General features: G+C 48.5%; 3 protein-coding genes and 1 long non-coding RNA gene across 4 annotated transcripts in view; 3 read left to right on the top strand and 1 right to left on the bottom strand.

Annotated features, from left to right (window-relative positions):
- The window catches only part of DOCK3 (dedicator of cytokinesis 3), a 222681-nt gene extending 215468 nt beyond the window's left edge, over positions 1-7213 (top strand). Inside the window, exons 52-54 of the mRNA XM_075514388.1 lie at positions 2179-2301; positions 2910-2992; positions 3503-7213. Of these exons, the coding sequence (XP_075370503.1) occupies positions 2179-2301; positions 2910-2992; positions 3503-4009 (713 nt within the window). The 3' untranslated portion in view covers positions 4010-7213. The remainder of the gene's footprint in view (positions 1-2178; positions 2302-2909; positions 2993-3502) is intronic.
- LOC142415725 (uncharacterized) lies at positions 460-13971 on the bottom strand. Its single transcript, XR_012777513.1, has 4 exons — positions 13646-13971; positions 12567-12655; positions 7212-7317; positions 460-1376 (listed from the first exon to the last, which is right to left on the bottom strand). It is a non-coding gene; the product is annotated as an uncharacterized LOC142415725 (long non-coding RNA).
- MANF (mesencephalic astrocyte derived neurotrophic factor) lies at positions 13942-19288 on the top strand. The gene is made up of 4 exons (XM_075514390.1): positions 13942-14108; positions 16724-16851; positions 17686-17827; positions 18972-19288. The coding sequence occupies exons 1-4, from the start codon at positions 14021-14023 to the stop codon at positions 19154-19156; spliced, it is 543 nt and encodes a 180-aa protein (XP_075370505.1). The 5' UTR covers positions 13942-14020; the 3' UTR covers positions 19157-19288.
- Positions 19289-19551: 263 nt separating this feature from the next.
- On the top strand, positions 19552-22744 carry RBM15B (RNA binding motif protein 15B). The gene has a single exon (XM_075514389.1). The coding sequence runs from the start codon at positions 19720-19722 to the stop codon at positions 22486-22488; it is 2769 nt and encodes a 922-aa protein (XP_075370504.1). The 5' UTR covers positions 19552-19719; the 3' UTR covers positions 22489-22744.
- The last annotated feature ends 4220 nt before the right edge of the window (positions 22745-26964 follow it).

Genomic DNA, 26964 nt, shown 5'->3' with positions numbered 1-26964 from the left:
GGAGCCATGAAAGACCTAGATTACATTCAGTAATTGTTCTTAGGGGATGGTGTGACAGGAGTCCCAGCTCTTCAGCCAGGTTGGTAGCATAAATGCAGTTGCAGGTGGTTTTTGCAGCCCTTGAACCCTGACATTCTTTGTAAGTCAGGATGCCATCTGCCTTGGTTTTTGTTAACAGTCATGCCGCGTGAATTTACCCACCCCCTTCCTTGCCATGTCAGAAGCTCTGCTCAGTAATTCTCATTGACAGCAGTGTGGCATCAGTTGCCCAGAGCAGAATGGTTCAAATGCAGCTTCCCTGCTAATTAAACTTGGCCACCGAACACTGTTCCGGAGAGAGAGAGAGAGAGAGAGAGAGGGGCTAGGACATAGCACTAAAAGCTCCCTGGGTAGGTTCCTCCCCGAAGCGTTTTGGATACAACACTGGGTTTAACAGGCAACAGCCATGTTAAACAAAAATCGTCTGACCTCAGGATGATTTCCAGCACTCCTAAATACTCAAAAGGCCGTGAATGAGGGAACACTGAGAAAGTATAAATGGATTATGCACTGGGGTACCATGTTCTCTTCTTCGCATTCTTCTACTGCATCTCGGTGTTGAAAAAAAAACAAAACAAACAAAAACAAGCACAACAATCATTTTACAGGCCACGCAAATCAGGTTTTATTCTGTCCTTTTCACTTGATGCTGGTACACTGCAGGAGACACTAGCGTGGCTGGCACTGTTATGCATCTTGTCCCTTTGTTTTAGCCTTTTGACACCAATTGCAGTAGTGCAAATTAGAGCACTCTGGTATGTGTACGGGGTGCTCAGAACATTCATCTGAAGCCACATTACCTCTGTTGAGATGAGTTCCCTGATTTGAACTTTTTCTCTGTCATGATTCTTCATATCTTCTTTGTATGCCTTTCTCAGTTTGAGGGTGTCTCTTTAAAAACAACATTTACTTTTACATTTTTATGGGTTTTGTTCTGTCTTACGAAGCTGTCACTTTGTGATCTTTTTTACTTTAGGGAATTTTAGGTCTTGGGGAGCCTGTGTTCATGCTACCTCATGAACTAAGGAGAAAACAAAAAACACCCACAGAAACCTTTCAAAGTCATTTTAGAAAAGAAATGCACCAAAAATGGCTGCAGGCATTTTAATTAAGGAGAAATCCTCTTCAGATGTCAAACTCCCATGTTTATTTCTCCAGGCTTCCATTTTCCAAACTGAAGATGGAAAAAGCTATTTTTATATCAGTTTTCCTTGGTAGACTCACTGAATTACTTTGTTTCCTTTTCTTTGCTAATCTGAAGAAATTGCTTATTTGTTTTTAAATAAATATACTCTTCTTCCATGTCTGTCTTCTCAGAATGAATCAAGTCTTGCAGTCTGTTTGGAAGAAAGGAAGGTGCATTTTAATAATGTTTAAGGTTAACAGTTCTCAGGATCTTGAAAAACATTCATGATAGAAAGCAGCAGGTTTTTATTTCTATGAAAAACCAAAGTCACAAAGATCATACTCACTCTGTCCTTCCTGATCGACAGACTTGGATCTCTTCAGGTGACTTTATAATACAAGGAGTCCAAACTGCTCTCTTTAAATAGTTTGTGATCAAAATTTTTTATCAACTCTGTAGCTTAGTAAATTGGAGCTTTAAAGTCATTATTTCTTTTGTAACAGATTGAGGTCTAATTGTGCTCATGTCCTTTATTCAGTCTTCACGTAGCCACTGTAGTGCAGCAACAGGCCTTCCTGTGTTTCATGAGGGTTCTGCCACATGTTCCCTTCTGCTCTGTCATCATTTACTGCCAAGCAGAACAGCTCACAGCTGAGATCTAGCTGCCATTCCATCAGTGAGATTTCATTTTTTCTCACTCACTGGCTTGCAAAAAAAAAACCCTAGCAGTTCTACTGCTCTTCAGATTTGCTAGAAATGAGCCAAGGGGGTCATGGAGGGGAGACGGGCAGACTAACACTATGATCACCTAACTCTCGCTTCCTTAACAAAGCAACCTATAAGCTTAACACACTGTAGACTAGATGATGTCTTTGTATGCCTTCAATCCTACCATTCACTAAGTCCCTAGAATCTGTCTCTTTACCACTAAAGAGCACACCGGAAAGCCAGTCCTTCTGGCCCCACAAACTCCCTGTTATGTTACCCAAGTTAAATCTGTTTCAATCCTTCAGCTGTGCCAGCAGCACCCAGTAGCTGGAGCCTAGACAGCGGAACCAGAGAGGCCCTGCCATTCCTGTCTGCCCACGTTGGGAGCATCTTGGCCCCACCAGTACCTCCCCGAAGCCTGCCCCATGGTAAGGAAATGCCCAGCAGGCCTGCTGCATAATGCCTGCAGTCATGCATAGATAAATCTAGACCACCTGAAAGCTGACCTTAGCCTTCCCCCCCCTTAAAAACAATCAGAAACAAAAACCCAGAGTCTTTCCTGGTCTGCTAGGTTAGCACTGGACAAAGTTTTCAAATTTTTTTTTTTCCTCCAAAATCTTCAAATTTTTTACAGTCCTTATAGTAATATGGACTTGTGTGTATTCTGGGACTAGAATTAGGTGTGTCTGTTGAAGCCTTGGCCTGGCTTCTTGCCCATGACCATCTTCAGCGGTAATTTAAGGTTACAAAGCTATTAAATGAAAATTGAAATGTTCATTGTTTACGAGCCTGTTGCCTTGCCATGAGATCCTTGATAACAGGGGTGGGTGGAAATCTATCGCTGCACTTAACTTCTCGTTAGCATTTTGTGATGTGACAGATGCACTCCACGGTATCTATCAGAAAGGAAGCCCTAGGCTGGAGTGGAGTTACCAGCATTTGGAGCTGTTACCTGGCATTAGAGAGTCTAAACCCCAGCTCTTTTGCTGCAGCGAGGCAGCACAAGTCTGTATTTCTGATCCTTGTCTCATTCCAGGACACTACTCACTGCACTTTGATGCCTTCCATCACCAGCTCAGTGATGCTCCTCCGGCACTGCCTGCACGAACGTTGCGCAAGGTAAAAAGGAAGTGGCAGGAGAGCAGAGAGGGATGTAGAAGGAAAATAACAGGCTCCTGAAGGAACCCCCCTCCTCCACTCCCACCAAGCAGCTTTTGAGTACAGAAACACTATTTTTATCATGCTAGTAACTTACACATGAGAAAATCCACTGAAAGCTCATAACCTATTCCAGAGTTGAATTCTATAGAAATAACTTACATGTGTTGTAGGCCCTTCCACTTTCCTTCTTTGCATCATATGCTGCGATTTCAGGCACCCTGATTATCACCTCAACTACTGTTTCTTTAACAGCTCTGGTGTTGTTAAGGGCACTTGTCTGCCCACAAGAGGTACTTCCATACAAGTCAGGGGAGTGCAGGTATAAACCAATAATCATTGACATTTTGAACACAAATGGAACTGCACATTGTCAACATCACTGTCAAAAGCTGAAATGCGGAAAAACACACAAGATGCAGCATCATCTCCTTTGTCAATTTTAACCTGGTTTTGTTTTTCTCCAAACAGTCCCCTCTTCATCCTATCCCTGCATCACCCACCAGTCCGCAGTCTGGTCTAGATGGAAGTAACTCCACTTTATCCGGCAGTGCCAGCAGTGGTGTCTCTTCCTTGAGCGAGAGTAATTTTGGACATTCTTCTGAACCACCTCCTCGCACAGACACCATGGATTCTGTGCCCAGCCAGGCCTGGAACACTGATGAAGATCTAGAGACACCCTACCTCCCTGTCAGGTACAGTCTCTCTGAGCCTGATGTCCTAGAGTCGCTCAAATCCCAGCCATGCCGAAGCCACTCTGCTCCATCTGGAGTCATTCCTCAGGACACCATGGACCCTCCTGCTCTACCCCCCAAACCTTACCACTCCCGCCTGCCAAACATGGAGAACGAGGAGGGGATGATAATTGAAGATGATGACAAACACCGCCCGTTGCATCGTAAAGTGTCCCAACCAGTGAGTGGTGGAAAGGAAGAGCAGGCCAGGGTAGCATGGGAGCATGGCATCAGTGAGCAGTAGGGACAGCGCCTGGTAAGCAGCTTGCATCATCATTCCAGGTCTGACTAAAAAGGAGAGAGATAAGGACTCGGAGAACAGCAAACCGATTTTCTACTGCCGCAAGTTTATGTCTGGAGCCCACAAAAGCAATGGGGCCAGCATGGGAGGTTGCTGCTTTCCTTTTTAATTTCTTTTTACACCTTTCCGTTATGTTTTTTAACTTTCTGTGCAGTGGACAGTTTATTCCTTCTGCAGTTTCTTAACCACATCAAATGGCACACAAGCCATAGAGACTTGCAGAAGCTGAAAAATACAATTTTAAGTGGAGGGGGAAAAAGGGAGGAATGTGGCAAGTTGATTTTGAAACTGCTTTCCTCCCAGTTCTGAGACGCACATGAGTAGAAGCAGTTGCACTAGGGACATATTTCTTTGCTGTACAGAAGTGAAAGCTCATTGCTGAAATCAGGGATTCTATGAACTGTCAGGCTGGAAGGTGCATGAGCTGCAGGCAGTGGAAAGATGGCAATTCTAAGAAGAAATTGGCTCTTTTGAGAGCAGGATTGTACATATCTGTGCAGTGATCTCCCTGCATTGGTTCAGAGGTGCTGAGGCAATCTAACCAGTGCTGATGCACTGATTTCCAAGATATCATTTCCAACAAACTCTGCCTCCTTTGTTTTTTATGTACTGTTTGATTTCTTAAATTTTGCTTTCACTGGCTAAACCAACCTGCTTTCTCATTGGAATCATATGCTATTCATCTGTGCTACAGGATGAGAGGAGGTTAGTAGCCATTGGAGCTGCAACCTAATTGTAGGCCTTTCCCGTGCCCAACTCTGGGCAGGCTGTTGACACCAGCATTTCTATTCCAGTTGGAAAAAAAAAACAACCCCACACTACAACCAAACTGAGTTTTTCATGCCACAGCTGGTTGATGACCCAGCCAGTAAAGAAAAGGTGGCTTAAATGATCATATCCAACAATCCTTGCCTCAGGGCTGAACATCACAATTCTCACCAACTTCCGTCACCCAGGAGCTGAGATTCATTCCCTGTTAACATAATGTCCTCGGTCCCTCCCAAAAACTCACTGCAGCTGGTGTGCAGAAAGAATCTCCATCTCTCACAGTAGACAGGAAACACTAAGACTCAAGAAATGCCCAGTATATAGTGTAAACCCTAGAGTCAGGGATCTTAAAGGCAACCTGTAAAGAAGAAATACTGGTTTCCTCTTTTGCTTCTTTAGAATGTATAAAGAAGCTTTAAGAGCTGCTGCTTCTTCTCTCTTCTGGAAGGTTGATTTCTTTTCTTTTCTCCTCAGGCAGGAATACAGCCTTCCCCCCTGCCTTTTTTTTTTTATTGATCAGCTCCAGAAAGGGCTGAAGAACATTTTAAAAACAACAAAACACAAACAAACAAAAACAAGAAACAGAACTATGCAGAGATGAAGACAGTACAACAAGTCTATGAACATATAACAAGCCTTTTAATCAGTATTTGCTTAGTTCAGTACATGACAAACCGGTAAAAAATTCTGTGGGTAATAGAGCCAAGATCTGTTCTTTGAAAAGAACAATAAGAAATCTTTTATTCCTATTTTCAGTATTTTTCAAGAAACGTTGAATCAAGAGAGTATCAAATATTTAATGTTTTTAGATAAGCAAGCAATGTTCCTTCCCCTACCATGCCCACACACACTTTAGCTTTCCTTATAACCCTTTCCACCTGCAGATTGCAAAGCACACTCCAGAGGATGGTAACCGACCACCCTCTTACCACTGAAAAATCTGAAGCACATTCAAATAAGAGACTTACCTCCACCATATAAATTAGTGTCAGAAACAGGACTAGCACTAAACTTTCATATTCAATTCTTGCCCTAACCACTCAGTTTCTCATGCTACAAACAGCGTAAAGAAGCAAAAAAGGCTATTATAAATCTTTTACAGGTCACCTTTAGCACTACCTCTAAATACAGTGACTGGGCAGAGTACATTGCTTCTGAACCCTCCTAAAGATGGTCTGTCTGGACTCAGCGGTTGTATGAAGGGGATTTTAAGAGGATTTATTTCTTTTCCTTCTCAAGCTCTAGCCCGTGCAAAACTACAAAGTTATGGGTTTGTTTCTTAAATGGCCTGTTTGGCTGGAACAAAGTCTCTCTTGCTTCCTCTATTTTGTTATTAACACAGGCTGCTTGTAATCATTATATCCTTCACAATTAAGACAATGATAATAAAACCTGGCCTATAGTGGACATTTCATCTCTAGCAGGAAGGAGAGTTTTCCAATACTAGGACAGTCCCTAAATGTTAACGAACCAAGATGGATCTCTGGTATAGAACACATGTATGAAAACTCAACTCAAAATTATGTTTTTGGTAAAGGTAAGTCAAGGCAATTCCTTAGAAATGAGTGAAATATTTTCACATACGCTGTTCTCCAATCTGACTGAGATTCTTCAAGTGAAGTTCTTAAGAGAATTAAGTACTCAATTCCATCTCCCCTACCCCCCCTTTTTTTTTTGGCAGGAAGATTAAAAGTGGGAAATGTAGTGATTTACTGAGCTTCCTTATTGCAAAAAACAGCAGGTCTTGCAAATAAAACTTTGCAAAAACAAGAATGCAACTAACATGGGACTAAGTCCCAGTCAGCTGGAAAACCTGCCCACTGGAGCTCTAATCAGTCTCTCAAAACGTATCATCCTGCTCTGATTAGAGACATTGTACAACAGCAGTGAGTCCATTTTGGGAGTCTGACATTACTATGTATTTGTAAGGATTTGAAGATCAATCAGATAATGTATACAAGTACCCAGTTTATGGCAGGTCCACACAGAGAAGGACGGAATAAATTGCTGAATTTACCAAATTTAAGCCTCTCTGGAGTTAAATTGCTGTTACTGTTCTGGTATCTACCAAGTATTCTGTCTCCCTTTTCAGTGCTTGCCTTAAAGGGGGCAGAAGACAGAAAGACATTATTAAGATTTTTTTGAATGTTGGAACTAATACTTCTTGGAACTAATACTTCTCTGTAGGGTGAGTGTCTTATAGCATAGTACAACTCCAACATCAAGTTCAGTCCTGGATTTGGTGGAAGCAACAGCAGCTGTTGCACTTGCCCAACAGGATTTGAAGATTCCTTGTATAAACCACAGCAACAGGATGTTTTTAACAGGACCTTGTCATTCTATAGTTAACTCTAATTCACACTTAATATGTACTTGCCTTCATTGGGTTTTCTTTGCATAACAAAATAGCATGTGCATTCCTGAGAAAATTGGTGGAATTCTGCTACAAATCTCTCCATCGTCAGTGTACCTGCTGGCCCCATCTGAAACAAAATTGAGAATGAACTACAGTAGTAGAAGAAAAGCAATTAAAACAATTTCTCTGAATCCTACAAATTCTTTTTCAATGATTGGGTTGGTTTTATTACTGTGTGCAAGACTAAGATTTTTTTCTGTCTTTTTCTCTGTTTGCTTTTTAGCTTACCCTGTTTTAGGTAAGGGATATTGCATATCCCTTCTGTGGGAGAATCAGCCAAAACTGGGGAGGCTGGAGAGAGCAAGAGCCTTTGGGAAACAAATTATGTGATATTTAAAATTTCCTCTGATCATGCTTCTTTGTAAATACCCCCATTTGAATGCTGTGTATTTGTACAGGAAATTGAGCAAAAAATGTATAGATTGTGATGTCTGACTGGTATTCTGCCCTGTAAATGTGTTTTTAACCTCTGGCATTCTGTGCTTATTTAAAAAAGGCAAAAACCTCTAACCACTTCTCTTTTGTGTATTCATGTTTAAAATAAAATGAAAACAGCTATCTTATCTATAATGGAAATCAAATTTAAAAGGAAAAAAAGAATTTGTACAAGTGTCCTAAAGGTACTTCATTGTATATATTGTGATAGCATGTTTCCAGAACCAACAAATAAGTGGTGTGAATTTTAGATGTAAATATCTGCCGTTTGTTTTGGGTTTCTTTCCCTTACCCATTCACTCGACTGCTGTGATGTGGAATTAAAGATTAATACCTGATATTAAAATGGTACAGCTGTATGTTCATTGCTGTCCTCCAGACAGGCTTAGCCTCAGGCTGCTCCAAACGTTCATGAGGTCTGCGGAAACAGCCATCGCTTCCCATTTTTGTGTGAGTGAGGAAAACGGGGGGCAACCAAAAGGACCTTGTGGCTATTATGTGTGGTGAGGGAACAACTTCCACATCATTCTCTTAGCTGACAGTACACTATTTTATTCACTATCAACTCCTTAAAGCAAGCATCAGGCATATTGACCAGCTAGTCTAATCAGTGAGGTAGATTTATATGACACATGCAACAACAGTCTGAGACACCTGCTTGTCTATCACAAGTTTTAATACACAGTTTTGAGGCAATATACTTTCAAAGACCAACTGAATCAGTGATTAGTTCCGCCAATACGTACCTCACTCCGTAGACTGCTATTTGATTAGTGATGGCTTATTTCACTTTTTTTATTGCAATAGCATGACATTTTGGCAGTGATTGCATTTCTCAATTTTAAGTATTTAAATACCAATCATTTTAAAAGACTGGGTGTGAAAGAACAGTAATTAAGACATGTAGGAACATGGGATTTGGGAATTAAGAGCTACACTGACTTCTACATGCATGTAATCTCAAAGATGTACATTTTCTTCCATTACCAGTAATAAACCAGGTCAAGGTGCAGGACAGAAAAAGTAGCCCATTTCTCCCATCCTGTCTTGATGAACCAACAAAAAAAAATGTATGAAACTTGTGCCAAAAAGACATTTAGCAGTAAAATTATAATAATAAGCTGGGCCTGGGGTGTACATAGACTGCCAAGCCACCCTTTTCATTAAGTACATACCACATACAAATACTGAGAAGAGATAAACTGTAACAAGGTACTTCAAAGTGCATCTAAAATATCAAAATGTGACTTAGCTATGTTCACCTGACACCTGAAAAATGTCTGTATAAATCAGACCCTTTGAGACTGTTCCTAGCCCAACTTACCAAATCTTAGTTAAGCAATTATTTTTTTATTCAGCTAAAAAATATTTATTAACCAAGCATAGGAAATAAAAAGTGTATTTGACAACAAAACGTGTGAAGCCCTTAGCTTTAAACTAGAGTTTAAAAAAATCTTCTGTTAAAACCAACAGAACAGTTTTTTCAGTGCAAGTCAAATACTTAAGCTAAGGCCACACTAGTCAGATTGAAATCTAAATACCCCATTCAAATACCTCTCCTTATCTAAATAAGAAAGCTTCAGCACAGGTTCAATATATGACTTGTGCGACTCAGTATGAATTTCATTATAAAGCTGGTAAGAGGAGAAGTTAAACCTCTAGAAAGGACTACAGCCTAGCCGATAAAGATTCAGCCCTCTACACCTCTGCATAAATACGCCTCTATTTGTAGACTCTTCTTAACTGTGGACACAGAGACACAGACCGTGTTCAGGATATATACATACACGCTACATTATGCCCAATGCCAAGAGGTCTTCTCTTTTCTATTATGAGACAATTTTCATACCACTTCTCCCTTTTCACAGGCTTTACTATCAATCCCACATAATTTAAAACCAAATTTGGAATAGTAGTTCTACTACACTTCAGCTTCTATTTAGCATTCACTCACAGCAGTACTGCATTACATTTTTCCACCAAACTAACCTAGTTTCACCTCCGCCCTGACAGAACACACTTCATTGTCCGCTCAGACTAACACCTGAAGCTGAACCCCTTTCATCCACTCTGATAGCTGTACACAGACTTGCCTTCTTAGGCTGCAGAGCTGGCAAAGGTCCAGCCCACACAGCATCCTCACCATGAACACAGAGCAGCTGTGATTTACATAACTTAAACCTCCCAACACCACCACCAACTCTAATCCCCACAGATCTACCAAACCCCATTAACTCTCCTGCTCACTCTGAACATGCTGCCCTTGCCCTGTTAGCTGGTAGTGACTGGTTGATTAGCCCAGAGCAGAGAAGGCTCCGGGAAGACCTTAGAGCCTTCCAGTACTTAAAGGAGGTCTACAGGAAAGATGGGGAGGGACTATTTATCAGGGAGTGTAGTAATAGGATGAGGGGGTAATGGTTTTAAATAGAAAGAGGGTAGATTTAGATTAGATATTAGGAAGAAATTCTTCACTATGAGGGTGGGTGAGGCACTGGCACAGGTTGCCCAGAGACACTGTGGATGCCCCATCCCTGGAAGTGTTCAAGGCCAGGCTGGATGGGGCTTTGAGCAACCTGGCCTAGTGGAAGGTGTCCCTGCCCATGGCAGGGGGGTGGAACTAGATGATCTTTAAGGTCCCTTCCAACCTGAACCATTCTATGATTCTATGACCTCTTCTTATCAGACCACTATTTAAGAGTTGATCAAATTCTAACTCCCTATTAGCGCTATCCTGCTCACATCTTCCCTTTGTACTTTGGTGGTTTTGCCCACCAAAACCATACACTGGAGGAGCCCCCAGCACAAAACAAAGCATTTATAGCTACATGGTTCCTCTTTTTTTTTTTCCTTCCCCAATTAGAGTATTTTCAGCTACAGAAATCGCCTGGTTAGAAACAACCTCAATCCCAGCTTTGGTGGTTATCAATGGCAAAAACAAGCAAACTATTTAAATGCTGGAATCAATTTCTGCTTCTCTCTAACAGCTCCCTCTCTCTAACCATTGCCCTTTTCGGCATGCAAAATTGAAAAGGGATGTTCTGTTTAGGTATTTTTAAAATTACCCATCTTTCTCTCACTCATACATGCCCAGATACAATGGAATAATGCCTAGCCTTCACTGTAAAACCACCCACGGCTGGCAGAATAGAGTCACATGCAACACTAAATTCCTAGCAGACTACCCATCCATAATCATGGCAGTCTGCGCTATCACAACTAGCTCAGAAAGCTTGCAAAAAAATGACCAGAAGTCACTAGAGGTTTACTCCTCACTCAGCCACATGCTCCAGCTCTAAATCTGTGATCATTGTGAGCACAGTAACTCTCCTATCTCCCAGCACCTCACTCTTCAGTACTGTTTGGCTTAGCTAATACTACAGCCAAACACTTCCACGAGCACAGGGAACAACCACACCTGTCCCTCACAGCATCCTGTAGGGTACAGCGCCCATAATGGGCACAGCACAGAGAGCTAATACTTTCTGTCTAATCAGTCCAACTGCACAATTTAGAACAGGACTGGAAACCCTCAGCACTGGCTCCTACACCTTTGCATCTTCCTAATAACAATGTAAAACTCCACCCACACTTTGTCTATCTCAAATTCTCACATACAAGAGCTCATCTCCCTCCTTGTTCTTGTCAGATCCCTCTTTATTCTGCAAGAGGGAATTAATTGATTAATATCCTCCTGCAGCTATAGTTTTAATTCAAACATTAAATTGTGACAGTAAAACAGGAGCTAAAGCCTCCCTAACAACTGAGGGGCTTTTAAACAATAAAAACAACCAACTTCTGCATCCAAAACTAAATCCTCATCCCAGTCACTTTTAAGAAATAAACACTCGGAACCATGAATCTTGACACAACTCAAAGTATCGTGAGCACAGGACACTGCAGGAAGACCTCTGAGGCTCAGCCAGTCTTCTGAATATTACCACTTACTGCTTATACATATGGAAATTAAGGACTACATTTGAGAAAAAAGACAAGAAAAAAAGGTTTTTGCTTTTTCCACACCCACCCAACTTAGAAGGGCAACAGTCAGAACATCCCAACACCACTGAGGACCAGCACAAGCTGTCCAGCACCCAGGTTTCAGACATGACAAATCCCTAATGCTCCAGAGAGAGAGTGGCTGGAGAGTGGTGGAATGAACAGAACCCTAGAAACCTCGCCATGGATCAAAAAAGCAGCAGAAGGTAAAATGAAGGCAATCCTTCCTAGCTGCTGGAATGCTGGAAAATAAACTATAAATAAAGAGAAAAAAGAAAAAAAAAAAGGAGTCTTTGTTCTTCCTCAGAGCCACTTGAGGATCCCATACTGAAACGTAGAGAAAGGCTCATTTCCCAATCCAAAAGCAAATAAAATCACTCCTATCCTGTCACAGTTTGTTCTATAAAAATGTATAAAATTCCTAGTTTGTTTGAAGATCTGTTTCATAACTACACTCCTTAGATAGTTAAACTTCCTCCTTATTGTGAGGCTCCTAAATTCTCCTAATTCTGAATTTAAGCCCTACTTCCAACTACTTAATAAGCCACTTCATGTTGCAGCTCTTTTGGCCACTATCCTGCTAAGAAACAAGGACAATCTAAGTAACCACTTCTCTGCACAATTAGCAGACACAACTTTAGTGGGCAATCAGCACAAATTTAGAAAAGCCAATAATCTTCCTAAAGTACATTGATATTGAGTAATTCGGGGAATCATTATGGACTGATTTTTAAAAAAACCAAGATAATAATATCATGACCAATCTTAATAAACACATTTTGAGAGATAACAAGATCTAGAAAGGTGAAAAGCCACCTCTCTTCTATCTGATAAACACATGTGATGTATTCACACTGGCAAGATAGCGTCCTAATTACTACTCACCTGCTACATGACCTTTGCTGAAACAGGTTGCTCCTCCTCCCCATCCTGCCTGTCTCACCTCGTCAGGCTTATAATTTGCAGCTGATGACCTACAAGAATATTCAGACTTGGGCACTGAAAAATTCCCCACAGCTCCTACCATGGCTTTGCTTGGGGCAGGCACAACTAGGCTGCCTCATTAGTCTTCCTGTACCAAGAAAACCCACCAAGCCAAGATGTGTGCTCCCTCACTGTAGCACAGGGCTATGTGACTTTGCCCCTACCTTCTTTTACTAGAACGATATCCTAGGACACGTACAGTTAAACACAGAGCCCCACAAGACAAGAAACAATCAACAGTGTGCTGTCCTCCCCCAACTGGCCTACAACTTCAAAAGGATTGAAGTGATAAACTCATAGGGTCAGGGATTGTTCAAGGCAGTTCCCAGCACATCCTGTGAGAGCTTTGGGAACAAAAGGCCATAGGCACAGTGACTGGGATAGGAAATTAAAAAAAAAAAAAAATTCTTCATTTGTTTCCTCAGCTCTACAAAAACGGCCACCAAAAAAGCCAGAAACAAGCCATTCACAAGTTGTTAATTTAACCACTCAGCTTTCAGCAGTCCCACCTCAAAGAATTCAGGCCTTATAACTCACAAGGTGTACAGGCATAACCAAAATCCACCCGTGCAGGGCTTTATCAGTGCTGAAACTAACGCCCAGGGGAAGCCTGTCCCTGCCGCACCCGCTCCGACGCCCCTCGCAGGCGGCAGGGCCCTCCCGATGGCTGCCTGCGCGGGCGGCTCCTCCTCTGCCCCGCCGAGCTCCCTCCCCCGGCCTCACGCCACACCCCCTCAGCCCACGGGAACCCACAAAGCAGAACCCCGACGGCCTGAAGCTCCCATCGGCACCGAACGCCGCGCTGCTCCAGCGCCTCAGGCAGCCGCCTCGAGCAATCTCCTCAGCCTCACCTCACGCTCCCCAAACGGCCGCCTTGCCACAGCCAGCAGACGAAGGGACACCCGCCTGCTGCCGGCACCCACCCTGGGCACCCGTAGCCCTCGGGTGCCGCTCAGCCCGGCCTCAAGACAGGTACTGACCGCGAGCAACGGCAGAGCCGTCCCGGCCGGGCCCCTCCAGGCAGCCCAGCTGCAGGTGTGAGAATCTGCCCCTTTAGAAGATGGCGCCCGCAAGCAACCGTTAGGAACCGCACGAGGACGTTTTTCCCTTAACAAAAATGGCGGCCAAGGGAGGCGGGGAAACCCGCCGCGCGCCGGCGTTCCGCCGCCTCCCCCAATCCGCGGCCGCCAACTCTCCCGTGGAGGCCGCAGAGCGGCCAATGGGAGGGGGCAGCGTGGAAGCCGGGCGGGGAGCGGGCCAATGGGGCGAGAGCGGCGGGGGGAGCCGGCGCGGGGGCGGCGGTGCCGGTGCCGGTGCGGCGGGCGCAGTGCGCGCGGGCTGCCGAGCGAGGCGGGATGCGGGCGGCCCATGGGCTCTGGGCGGCGCTGGCCCTGCTCCTGCTGCCGGCCGGCAGCCGGGCCCTGCGCGACGGGGAGTGCGAGGGTGAGTGGGGCCGGGCCGGAGGGGGGGGCGGGCCCGGCTGGCGGGCCCCGGGCCCGGCGAGGTGCGGCCGCTCCTGCCGCCGCCTCCCGCAGCCCGGCCCGCCCGCTGGTGTGAGGGGCCAGGACGCGGGGCAGCCCCGCGGCGGGCCTTGGGGCTGGGCTCCGGTGGCCCCCCGCCCCGCCGACGGCGAGCAGCGACAGCCCTGCGCCGCCGGGGCTGGGGCTGGGGCGGGCCGGGCCGGCGGGAGCGGTTCCTCCCGGTGCAGGAGAAGTCTCCGAAGTCCGCCCAAGTGCCGGTGGGCCGGGCCGGGAGCGCTGCTGGGAGGTGGCCGGTGCCGGCCCGCCAGGGCGGTACGCAGGCGGCGGCTGGGCGGCTTGGGGAGCTGGCGCCCGCGGGGGAGCAGCACCGCCCCGGGAGGCGCGGGGCGGGGCTGCCGGCGGGGGCCCTCTGCCCCGGGCTGGGGCCCGTCCGGCCCGCGGGAGGGGGCCGGGACCTCCCTTCCGCAGGTACTGTGGCCGTGTCGAGAAGTTGCCGGTCTCTTCCCAACCGGGTTAGCGGTAGCGCAGAGCTCCCACGGGAAAGGAAAGCACCGACCCGGGAGACAGGGTCGTCTCTCTTCAGGCTGGGGAAATCCGCTGCTCGTCTTTCAGCGCTCAGCATGTGCGAGCCGGGGCGCGGGCAAGCGCTCGCCCCCGTCTCCTTTCCTCGGAGCCGGGTGACGGTGACTGGGGCATCGAAGCGGGGAGCTGCTGCGAGGCAGCAGACGGGAGGAAGCGAGTGCAGTTACTCACCTGGACTCCCCCCCGGCTCGTTACAGTGTTACCATCGCCTCGGCTTTGTCCGCTGACTGCCGGAGTATTGGGTGTCCTCTCTTGCGTGCGTAAAGCCAGAAGCGGTGTTCAGCTGATCTAAAACAAAGCGGGCGCTTCACGTACCACCTAAATACAAAAGCCTCTGGGGTGCAAGCCGTGGAGCTGCACAGCAAATTAAACTGCTCTTGCATGGTGGAACAGAAGAGATTCCCCAGCGAAGCAAGAGAAACTTGAGGTGGGGCTGTAGTAGCTGGTTGGGAATTTGTGGTACTAATGCTCACCCCTTCCTCCTTTTTGTAGGGAGAGAAACAGTAAGACAGAAGGAGGGGGAGGGAAAATAGTAAATCAAAACTTTCGGCTGCTGTCCTAGCACTAGGTTGGAAACTTGCTTCAACTGTACTGTAGTCATCGGTACCACTGCCTGCAGCATCTTTATTCTTTCCAAAGGTTTTCACTTCCAAACAGCGCACAGTGGACATCAGTGTGTCTGTGACTGGGGACAGACTGATGTGAGGTAAATGATGGTGTTGTATGCGTACAAAAAAACGTTTTCCTAAACGGCCCAGCTTATAACTACTCTTAGTTTTAATATAATGAGAGCAAGTTTCTACTTGGCTTTGTGATGGTCATACTCGATTTCCTGTATTTGCCCGTCTCCTCTGCCATGGCTTGTGTTCAGAGTTGAATACAAGTTGCTAATGACAATAATATTTGCTGATCCCTTCCTGTAAGCAAGTCACGTAAAAGACGGAACTTGAACCTTTTTTCTAGAGGCAGGCCAGTGCCTGGCACTTGTCTCGCACTTGGAAGTCATGAGAATCCACAGGTCCCGCTGCAGGAATTGGTGGGGCCATACCGTAGAGCTCTTGGTCCAGGCGATGCTGATGTTCACAGGCAAGTTGTGTGAGCAGCAGAATGAGCAAAACCTGGCGCTCTGCAAACTCGCAGTGCCTCTCTCAGTCACCCTGTCGCACAGATCCTGCGTGCTGCAGTAACTGTAGCGGTCTGCCCTCCTCCCCAGCAACACGCGGGTGTGCTGTGCTTAGTCTGGAGCGTGTGCGGAGTGACTGCTGCCAAAGGGAAAGTGTAATGACTGAGTTGTACCTGCCCTCCCCACAGGCAGGAACTTGGATCTATCCTCTCAACTGCTGGTGCTCTGGTGGGAGTTTCATTATCTTTAAGACTCTTCCCTCTTTCAATCTGAAACCGATTCAGAAGCTTGTGGGAATGAAGAGAGGAGAAACACGCCAAGTGGACATAGCGTGATATCGCGTAATTTCTTTTTCTCTTGGAAATAACTTACCCATGAACTGAACCAACTTGATAATCAGTGATACTGTATTGCTAAAAACAGCACACGTGGAGTCTGTAACAGGATTATGTAGAGAGAGTTGGTTTTCAATCAGAACTGGTTTTGAAGCCTGTGGTCTGACAAGTTGCTTCCCAGAGCAGCAAGAATAAGACAGAAAATTAAGTTTACATTTTTCCACGGGCACTGTTTTGTGTTGTATCCCTCAGTTGAATCCTGCTGCTCACTCAGGACAGTGTACAGAAGCCACTGGACACTTCCATGGATCTGGTTTCTCAGATTGTCAAAAATCCACCAAAAATACCGGGGGCATAGTGTTGATTCACGTGTGCTCTGAAAGACTTACTGAAATATGTGTGAAGTCACTGACTGCTAATGCAGCTTCTAGAAGTTCTGTTCTCCAAATCCCTTATTCTGTTTCCCTACAAGTGCCCTCTAAGAGCTGCCACGAGATTACTGCAGTGGCAGGTAACTCCATCCATCTTCCCTTCCAGTGTGTGTTACGTTCCTGGGAAGGTTCTACCAGAGTCTAAAGGACAACGATGTTGAGTTCACACCTGCCAGTATTGAAAAGGAGCTCCTGAAATCCTGCAAAGAAGCAAAAGGCAAAGAGAACCGCCTGGTAAGTAGCAGTAGTCAATGATACTTGCCTCTTGAGGGAGTAAGTTGTAGAATACTTGGCAAATGAGGGTAAACTAGGGCTTCTGAGTTTATATGACATGGGCTTCCCAGGGGCTGTTCTTCCTAGCTCTCTGGCCACAATTGGTCCTGTATTTTTTATAAGAGAAGACTTGAGGAGTTTGACCTCTTCACCTTAAAAAAAAAATAAATAAATAAAAAAAAAACCCCAGTCTGTCAACAGACATCTTACTGGCTGACCTTGTTTCTCCCTGTTACTGAAGTGCTGGGGATTACAAAGCGTTTCTTTGCTGTATGACTTCCTTGTCCCTTAAACTGTACTCAGGGTGTTATATAAGCTGTTAAAATATTTAGCTCTTTGGCTGTTTAGCTGAAAACTAAATAAAGGAAAACCAAATTGCCCTAACTAAAAACAGAAGGCAACCCACAAATGAAGAGCCCCAAGGAAAAGGCCCTGAACTCTCCTAAGAAGAAAACTGCAGAGGGATACCACCACAAATGCAGAGGGGAAACACTTCAGAAAGTCTTTCTTCTTGAATGAAGACGACTTTATTTTTAATCCAATTCAATTTTTTTAAGAAGTTGAGAAACAAGAAAGACAACCAGCCTCAACAGCTTTAAAAGCAGTGTGATGGGAAACGTCTGCTCAGTACCCTGGGCTCAGACCTCCTTTTGCCTGTCCGTAGCGGTCACTTGGAAAGGTTCTGTAACAGTAAACCTCTAGCTGCAAAACCAAGTGAGGAGAGGATGGATAGAAAAGTTTCCTTCTAGAAGCGTTCTTCCATGCATCCCCACCTCATTCTTTTCTTCCCTCTAGTGCTATTATGTTGGGGCCACAAGTGATGCAGCCACCAAAATCATTAACGAGGTATCAAAGCCCATGAGTCATCACATCCCCGTGGACAAGATCTGTGAGAAACTAAAGAAGAAAGACAGTCAGATCTGTGAACTAAAATACGGTGAGTTGCCAGCATAAGGGGAATTCCCCTGCTTTTCTGGGGTGTGGATCACTTGGGGTAAAACAGCATGCTGAAACTACTCAGTCCTAAGTTCTGTGGCAAGATCGCGAGCCTAATTAGGTTGCACAACCTGGGTTGCTCTCCATGAACATCCTAGAGAGTTTTATGGAGATGCTCAGGTAAGATTGTTGGCTACTAACTGTTTTTAGCTTCTGCAGAGCCGCTGATCTGCCTTGAAATAAGTAACTCCCAGGCATATCAGCACTACTGCGCTCAAATCACTGTTTGGAATATCATATTTAGAAGAGCATGCAGTAAGGCTTGTCCTGGGGAGCAGCCAGGCGTGTCCTACGGCCTGGGTTCGAGCCCTTAGCTAAGCTCTGTAGTCCTAGCCACTCATGTTTGCCAGCAGATAAACACTTCTTTCTCACCTCCTCTGGTGTCTGCTCAGAGCGTTCAGCACTCTGTTTCTTACCACCTTGCCTGAACTCTCGCGTCCCTAGATGACGTACTCTTCCTGAAAAGACTAATATGAAGAACAGTCTTGGAAATACCTCCTTCTGACTGCTTTCCTGTATCTCTGCCCTTACGTTCCCCAGAGACACCCCTTGGATTGTGGGTCTTTCTGCTTCTCATTTCTCGTACTAATGTCCTGTTGCTTCCTAAAAAGCTTTTTGTTGTTGTCACTTGCTTATCTTTCCTCTGAAATCGCTCTGCTACCTTTTATTTATGCAGTGGAAGAGAGAATTAAAGTACTGCTGCTCATATAATAAAGGGGCTTTCAGGGCGATTGTGGAACTCCTACCTCTAAGCTGCAACCACACTGTCTGGCTTCTAATAATGACTTTTAGCGTTAAAAACCTTATCTGCTGTCAAAGGCCTAACCTAGACGTTCCTTCCACCCCCCGGGAGCCCGGCACCTCTCTCCCTCTTGCATTTTGGCTTCCTCGCCTGCCGTACCGCTCTCCGCAGCAGCCGCCGTCGGACCCCTCGCCGCCGGGCTCCTCTCCTCGCCGTCTCCGCACACAAACGCACCGGCCTCCTCCGCGGTGGCCGCGGCGGCCCCCCCGGGCGGAGGCAGGGGCCGGGCCGGGCCGGGCCGGGCCGCGCCGCCCCGCTGAGCGCGGCTCTGCTCTCCCCGCAGACAAGCAGATCGACCTGAGCACCGCCGACCTGCGCAAGCTGCGCGTCAAGGAGCTGCGGCGGATCCTCGACGACTGGGGCGAGGCGTGCAAGGGCTGCGCCGAGAAGTCCGACTTCATCCGCAGGATCCACGAACTGATGCCCAAGTACGCGCCGCGGGCCGCCGGCGCCCGCGCAGACCTCTGAGGGGCGGCCGGGCCGGGCCGGGCCGGGCCGGGCCGGGCGCTGAGGCGGCCGAGGCGCGCGCCCCCGGCGGCGGTAGCTGAGGCGGCGCGCGCTGTACGGGACGTTCATTAAAGTACAACGGTCTCTACCGGGCGGACACGTGCCGTGTGACGTGATTGCGGGGCACACACACCCTCCCCACCCCCCAAACCTCCCCTCGCCCCGCCCCTCCCCCCGCCCGCCTCTCCGGCGGGAGCGGCCCCGCGCGCGCCCAGGGCGTCCTTCCCACTCGCGCGCGCGCACCGCCTCCACTCCGCAGGGGGCGGGGGTTTGCCGGGCGCGCGCTGCCGCCCTTCGTGATTGGCCGCCCGCCGTCACGTGCGGCTGGCGGTCCCGGAGGCGGGAGCCGCTCTTGCGTCACGTCGCCGTGCGGCGCCATCGCGCCCCTGACGCCGCCATGCGGCGGGACGCGGGGCGATGACGTAGAGCCCGCGCGGCGCGGCGGCCGGAGCCGCCTTCGTTCCCTTTTGTCCAAGATGGCGGCGGCCGCCGGAGGCGTCTCCTGAGCCGCGGGCCCCGGCGCCATGAAGCGGGGCAGCGAACGGGACTCCAGCCCGCCGGGGGCTGGGGGAGGCCGCGCCGCTGCCGCCAAGCGGCCCCGCGAACGCGAACGCGAGAGCAGCAGCCGGCGCGGCCCGCACCGGAGCTCGGGCGCCTCCCGCAGCAGCCGGGACAAGTCCACGCCCGGCGGCGGCGGCGGCGGAGGCGGCGGCACCACCGGCGGCAGCGGCGGCGGCGGCGGCTCCAGCTCCCGCAGCCACCGCGGCGATGAGCGCGCCGGCGGCGGCGGCGGCGGCGGCGGCGGCGACTCGAACCACCGCCCGGCGGGGAGCGGCTCGGCCTCGGGCGCCCGCGGCGGCAGCCAGGCCGCCCCCTCGTCCTCCTCCTCCTCCTCCTCGTCGTCCCGGGCGCTCGGCGTGCCCAAGGCCAAGGCCCTGCCGGGCGCCGTGGTGGCCCCCTCGCTGCTGCTGGCCGGGCCGCCGCCGGGCGCCGCGCCCTCGCTGCTGCTGGCGCCGCTGGGGGGCTCGGCGGGCCTGGCCGGGGAGCCGCCCGGCTCCTGTGAGTACAAGACGCTGCTGGTGAGCGGGCTGAGCGCGGCCCTGCCCGACCAGCTGCTGGAGGACGGCCTGTTCCGCCTCTTCCAGCGCTTCGCGGGGGGGGGCGCCGGGGACATCAGTGTCAAACTCTCCCACACGCCCGAGCTCGGCCGCGTCGCCTACGTCAACTTTCGACACCCCGGGGACGCCCGCGACGCCCGCCGGCACGCCCGGGCTCGGCAGCTGCTCCTCTACGATCGGCCCCTCAAGGTGGAGCCAGTGTATCTGCGCGGGGGCCGGAGGAGCCGCACGCCGCCCCCCGCCCCCTCTCCGGAGCCCCTGGGGTACCTGCCGCCCATCCACAGCACCTACCAGTACAAGCAGAGATCGCTCTCTCCTGTCACCAGCCCCTTGCTGCGGGAGCCGCGGCCCAGGCACGCTCACGCTGCGGCCGCCGCCTTCGCTTTGGAAGCGGCCGCCATCGGGCTCTCCCGGGAGCGGGAGAGGGCCCTGGATTACTATGGGCTGTATGACGAGCGCGGCCGCCCTTACAGTTACCCCATCGTGGCTGAGGAAGACCTGATGCCGGAGGACGATCAGAGAGCGACCCGCAACCTCTTCATCGGCAACCTGGACCACAACGTCTCGGAGGTGGAGCTGAGACGTGCCTTTGAGAAGTACGGCATCATCGAAGAAGTGGTGATCAAGCGCCCTGCCCGGGGCCAAGGCGGGGCTTATGCTTTCCTCAAGTTCCAAAACTTGGACATGGCGCATCGGGCCAAGGTCGCCATGTCGGGCCGCGTTGTCGGCAGGAACCCTATCAAAATTGGCTACGGGAAAGCCAACCCTACTACCAGGCTGTGGGTGGGTGGTCTTGGTCCAAGTACTTCCTTGGCTGCTCTGGCGAGGGAGTTCGACCGCTTTGGCAGCATCAGGACTATTGACTACGTGAAGGGAGACAGCTTCGCTTATATCCAGTACGAAAGCTTGGATGCTGCCCAGGCTGCCTGCGCGCAGATGAGGGGCTTTCCTTTGGGCGGACCGGAGAGGAGACTCCGAGTGGATTTTGCCAAAGCCGAAGAGACAAGATACCCGCAGCAGTACCAGCCTGCACCGCTCCCCGTGCACTATGAACTGCTAGCTGATGGGTACAGCAGACACAGAAGCCTAGAGCAAGACTTGAGGGTGCGAGATAGGACTCCTCCACATCTCCTGTACTCGGACAGAGACAGGAGCTTTGCAGAGGCAGACTGGGCCAGCCCTGCCAAAAACGCTGAACGCAGAAACAACTTGGAAAGCTACAGCCGATCGGTGCGTAGCCGGAGCGGAGAGCGCTGGGGCAGCGACAGCGATCGCAGCGTGCCCAAACCATGGGAAGAGAGACGGAAACGCCGGAGTCTTTCCAGTGACCGCGGGAGGACTACTCACTCGCCTTACGAGGACAGAAGCAGGACAAAGGCCAGTGGGCCAGCTTTAGACCGCAGCCCAGACAGGGCTCGCAAGGAGAATCACACTACAGAATCCGGAGCCGAGAAAGAGCAGAGTAACTCCCTTCAGAACAATCGTCATGCGACTGAGGAGAAACCACATCGTGAGGCATCCGATGCTCCCCAGCCTAAAAAAAGGGACAGCGAACGCAATCATCGAACTGGTGAATCAGAATCAAAAACTCACGAGGAGCCAAAATCCGAGACCAAAAAGTTAAAGAATTTATCGGAATATGCTCAGACACTGCAACTTGCTTGGAACGGGCTTCTTGTGCTAAAAAACAGCTGCTTCCCCACCTCTATGCACATCCTGGAGGGAGACCTCGGTGTCATCAACGGACTCCTTAAAGACCATTCGTCCGGCGGGAAGTTAACGCAGCTCAAAATTGCTCAGAGACTTCGGCTCGACCAGCCCAAGCTGGATGAAGTAACTCGCCGTATCAAACAAGGCAGCCCCAACGGCTACGCTGTGCTCCTGGCGACCCAATCCACCCCGGCAGGGGCAGGGGCTGAGGGGACCTTCCCTGTTGTAGAGCCTGGCTTGCAGCGACGGCTTCTCAGGAATCTGGTCTCCTACTTGAAACAGAAGCAGGCTGCTGGGGTTATCAGCCTGCCCGTGGGAGGGGCGAAGGGCAGAGACAGCACAGGCATGCTTTACGCGTTCCCTCCTTGTGAATTCTCTCAGCAGTACCTCCAGTCAGCACTAAGGACATTGGGAAAGTTAGAAGAAGAACATATGGTGATAGTTATAGTCAAAGACACTGCCTAGCCCACACTGTCTTTTCAAATTCCATGTTTTCTTTGTGTGTCACACAACCCAGTTGTTTTTAAGGCCGATCATTTTGGTGGAGGCTCAAAACACCTCGACCAAAGTGGTAAGATTTTTAGTTTCTAATTAATTTTAATACCATTTAAATAGAGCCCATTTTATTCGTTTTTAATATGTGACACTGTCCGCTGTTGTTCTGTATTTTTATTTTTTAACTGTATGAAAAGTTGTCAGTAAAGCCTTGTTCACTGATGGATTTCTAAACTTGTGCGGTATCCTAGTTTTTATGGCCCAGGAAGGGCTGGTTCCCTCTGCTATCAAGAGCTGGAAGGTGATGGTCCCAACCCGTTTCAGTTTCTCAGACCCCAGCCTCCTGCACCTCCTCTGTCTCTTTATACATGTCCTGCAAGGTGGGAGGGGGAAGGGGGGTTCTTTGTGCTGTATGAGAGACTGAAAGGTTGGTTCTATATATTTTTTTTTTTTGTCCTGTTTGCTTTTTATTTCATAAATTTGAGTTTGGATGCATTCCTATTGATTCTCTATTTGAGGATAGAAGCTTCCCAGGAAGCCAGCTGCCAAGGAAGCAAATCCTGATCAAGAATTGAAGTGGGTTTTATACACAACAAAAAAAATCACAGTTAATACTTGGTGAAAAGTTTGCTACTAAGGAGTCAACTCTGTATTCAATTCTGTGAGGTCTGAGAGCACCCAATACATGTCTCAGTCAGATAGAAGTTCCTGCGTAAAACAAAAATGAGGCTTGACATTCCCAGTTTTTATAAAAGGAAAAAAAAAACCAAGCAGGAGAAAAAAAAAGTCATTTAAGGGGGAACCCTCTTGGGCCTGTATTAGATGTAGGACAGGCAAATAAAGGGCACAAAGGTTTTGGTGAACTGTAGGTGCCTGTTTGCGTAGTCGATCATGTTGCACTATCTGAAATCCTTTATTGAAAGACGAACGGCACAATTTTTTTTTTGCTAACGTTGAAACTTGTTTGCAGGCTTACAAAAAAAAAAAAAAGATATAAACATGTCTGGCTGTCTGAAAACGTGTTATGTTACCGCAAGTAACCTGTCTATGACTGTAGGAAACTCTGGAGATCAGAATTTGAAATTTAAGATGGGATGGTTCCATCACCTTTTCTATCTGTGGTATGAGACAGTTCAGGAGAGAAGCCAGGACATCTGCACCTCTGATTGCTCAGTAACGTAAGGATGCGGTAACTAGTTCAAATTTGAGTTAAAATCCACACTGTTCAGTCTGGGGATATTTTTATTTTTTAAAATGATGCCTGTAGATTTTAGGAGGCTTACAGAAAATTGTGTGGGATTAAAAACACTAAATTTTAAAGTTTCTTTGAATTTGCAGGTTTTTTTTGGTTTTGGTGGTAAGCAAGTGAACAAAATCCTGGGAGAACCAGAGTCTTTCTTGCACCAGTCTCTGTGACCAAGCAGACTCACTTGCTGACAGCTGCCAAAGGCCCTTTTAAAACTGTGCTCTCAGGTATGATTGGTGTTAAAACCTATATAGCAGGGAGCATAACTCAGTCTAGTGATGCTTTTATTCTTTTTTTGTTTTTTAACCCTGCAATTTCACAGTAGGGACATCATCTGCTGATGATGTATGAGCGGTTGCTTAATTTAATAACGTATTGATATCAACAAGTATGGGTTGGTTTGTTGTTTTGTTTTTTGTTTTTGTTTTTTTTTTTTTTAACATTTAATACTGTGATTATATTAAAAGTAAATCTGATGAGTTAGTGTGATCATGAGGGGGTTAGTATTTCACTTGATGCATCTTCTGTACCCCAGAAAATGTAATTCTGTCCGTAAGGGCCCAAGTACAGCTACAAGGCCCCAGAGGGTTTTGTCCATGGTGTGCGGGCACGGTTCAGTGAGAGGTGAGCTGGCTCGTCTGCTGGGAGCGGCAGGGCTCTGGGAAAGCTGATTTTCGCTGTGGGAGCAGAGCAGCAACTCCGCTGCTCCCAGCAGCCAAGCCGTGTCTCCAGGCTCACTGCACTGGGTCGCACTGGGCAGCGCAGAGGTACCCTTCACGACACCATGGCTGCACGGCGTAGGGTAGCTGGACTGCCCCTGGTTTTAAACGGTTACAGGGACACCGACTTTTAACCTTGTGACCAAGTCCCCGATGCTGTTGTAATGTAGACAGTGCCAAATGTCAACAATTGTAACCGTTAAGTGTTATCTGAAACCAAGTGCTATTAAATACCCCTTATGGCCAGAGTCATAGAGTGATTAGAGCTTTTTGTCAGAGTATCCTACGTGTTGGAGGTGTCCGGTCAGTCTGAGGAAGAGTGCATGGTGGTGCGGTAACGAATGCCTGGCTGGCTTCTTGCTGGCGGGGAGCTGTAGCTCGTGCTGCTGTGGAATGGCCTCACGCGTCTGTGTGTGTGTGTTACGGTGTGTGAGTGTGAGGAATTGGAAGGAAAAAAATCAATACATGATAAAAGCTGCAACTGCCTGATGGCAAAGCCAGGAACCACTAGAAATCCCCCATCTCCCACCTTCCTTTTGAGGCAAGTAAATAATAATAATGTAGGAGTTAATGTCGTCTTTTTTAGAAGACAAACATTGCCATGCTCTGGGTTGGGTAAGATTTTTAATGATGGGATTTCTGTTCCCAGCGAGGTGGCTGACAGTTGTGAGCATATGTGCATGAATGGGGGAACCGACAAATCTCCCTCCTACAAACAAATTAACGGGCATAAATGGGAAGTCAGAGAGTTTAAGGAAAAAAATACCTGGGAGAGAAGCAGCATCAGCCCTCTAACCTCATGACCTGAGCCTCTCAGCGAGCCAGAGACGTTGCTAGAACAGACAGACTGTGCTGAGGCCAAAGGCCCCTGTCGTCCTCTCCCCCATCCCCTCACACATGCATCCAGGCTGCTTCCGAGAGAAACAGGCCTGAAAAAAAGGTAGATAGATAGATAGTTACAGTAAAATAACACTAGCTGTATCTTACAGCTTGCAAGCCTTGGCCCTTAAATTGGGATGGGATACAGTTCTGGGGAGAAGATACATGGCGGTGCGGTGGGAGGAATGCTACGGCCATAGTTGGGAGGCCTAAGACACTCGGTGGTGTTGGAAGATGGTGGGTGTAACAGTGCTGGGGGGTTGTTTGGGGGCGGGGGGTGTCTTCCAGCCCGATAGAGCAACGGCAGTAAGGTAATCACAACAGGGTGATGCTCGCTCTCTCTTTGAGGCTGATCTGAAACTCAAAATGGGACCAGTGCAGGGTGGGGGAATTGTGGATTTCATGGTCTGAGCACATTAGTGTTTAGACTGAGTTGCTCTCCCTCCGCCTTTTTTTTTTTTTTTTTTTAAACATCCATTCAGTAAATGCTCTGTCTTACAAAGCCTCCTTTTAGCATCAGGTGTTGGCCTTGTTTACTACAACAGAAACATGGACAAGAGAGCTAGTCCCCGGTGCCCAGCATGTACCCCGACCAGTGCTGATGAGCCCATCATACCTTGATTGCTACCCTTAGCTAACACACAGGTTAAACTACTGAGCAGCCCTGAAGTTCCTACCCTGCTCTCCAAGCCATGGCCTACGTGATTTTTTTTTTTTTCCCCCCAACCACCATGTTGCAGGGATATGCGCGCAGCCTCCCAGGGTGCTGGCACGAAGGGTACCTTACACAGCCTGTACTCCATGGACCTGTGTTGCAGTATAGCAAATGGGCCAAGCCGGACTCACGGTCCTCACCGAGTGACGAGGGCCGTGCTGATAACGAGGGCACAGGCTGGGGCTGGGCTAGTCCCTGCTCACATCATGGGAGGAAACGCAGCAGCCTTCCTGCAACAGCTCTCCTGCCTTGCAGAGGTAGGTGCATGTCTTCGCCAGCTGGCAGGACGTATCCATGCGCCTTCCACCCCCTCAAGCCAAGGTCTGTAATGTGTGCATAGGAGAAGAAATACTGTATGGCATCGCATCAGCAACGTGCTGTCTGTATTCAGAAAGATTATAGGCCTTTTTTCAAACACCGTGCTTTTAAATAGATTAAAGCAGGATACCAGGGGAAGAGGTGATTTTTCAAACTCTGAGACTCCTGCCCATCCCAACTAGTTATAGCATTACGGCCTGACAAAAACAAACAAGTCCCTGCTAGTCTTCAATTCTGAATCTCCATTTTGCACCCAGCCTGTTACAGTCACCCTATTTCCCCAGGACTCGTACATGACGCCCCGCAAGAACGCAGGAGGTAGGACAGGGTGCAGGCGGCCTCCCCTGGCCTTGTGTATTTAATGTGTTTAACTTTGACAGCTCTGTGGTAAGCAGAGAGGCTGAGCCTGCCCGGGAGAGGCAGAGGGGGCTGCTGGAGCAGGTTGTGGCGGGTGACCTCAGGCCGCAGCAGCCGGGCCCTGCCTGCTTCGCCACAGGCTCGGGGCCCAGCGCGCTCCCTTTGGCTCTGTACCGTACAGCTAGGACAGGTGTGGGAGGGGAGGGATTGCA

This window comes from Mycteria americana, chromosome 11, assembly GCF_035582795.1.
Source record: "Mycteria americana isolate JAX WOST 10 ecotype Jacksonville Zoo and Gardens chromosome 11, USCA_MyAme_1.0, whole genome shotgun sequence".
Classification (NCBI taxonomy): domain Eukaryota; kingdom Metazoa; phylum Chordata; class Aves; order Ciconiiformes; family Ciconiidae; genus Mycteria; species Mycteria americana.
Note: the sequence above shows the minus strand (reverse complement) of the source record. Positions and strands in the feature narration are given on the sequence as shown.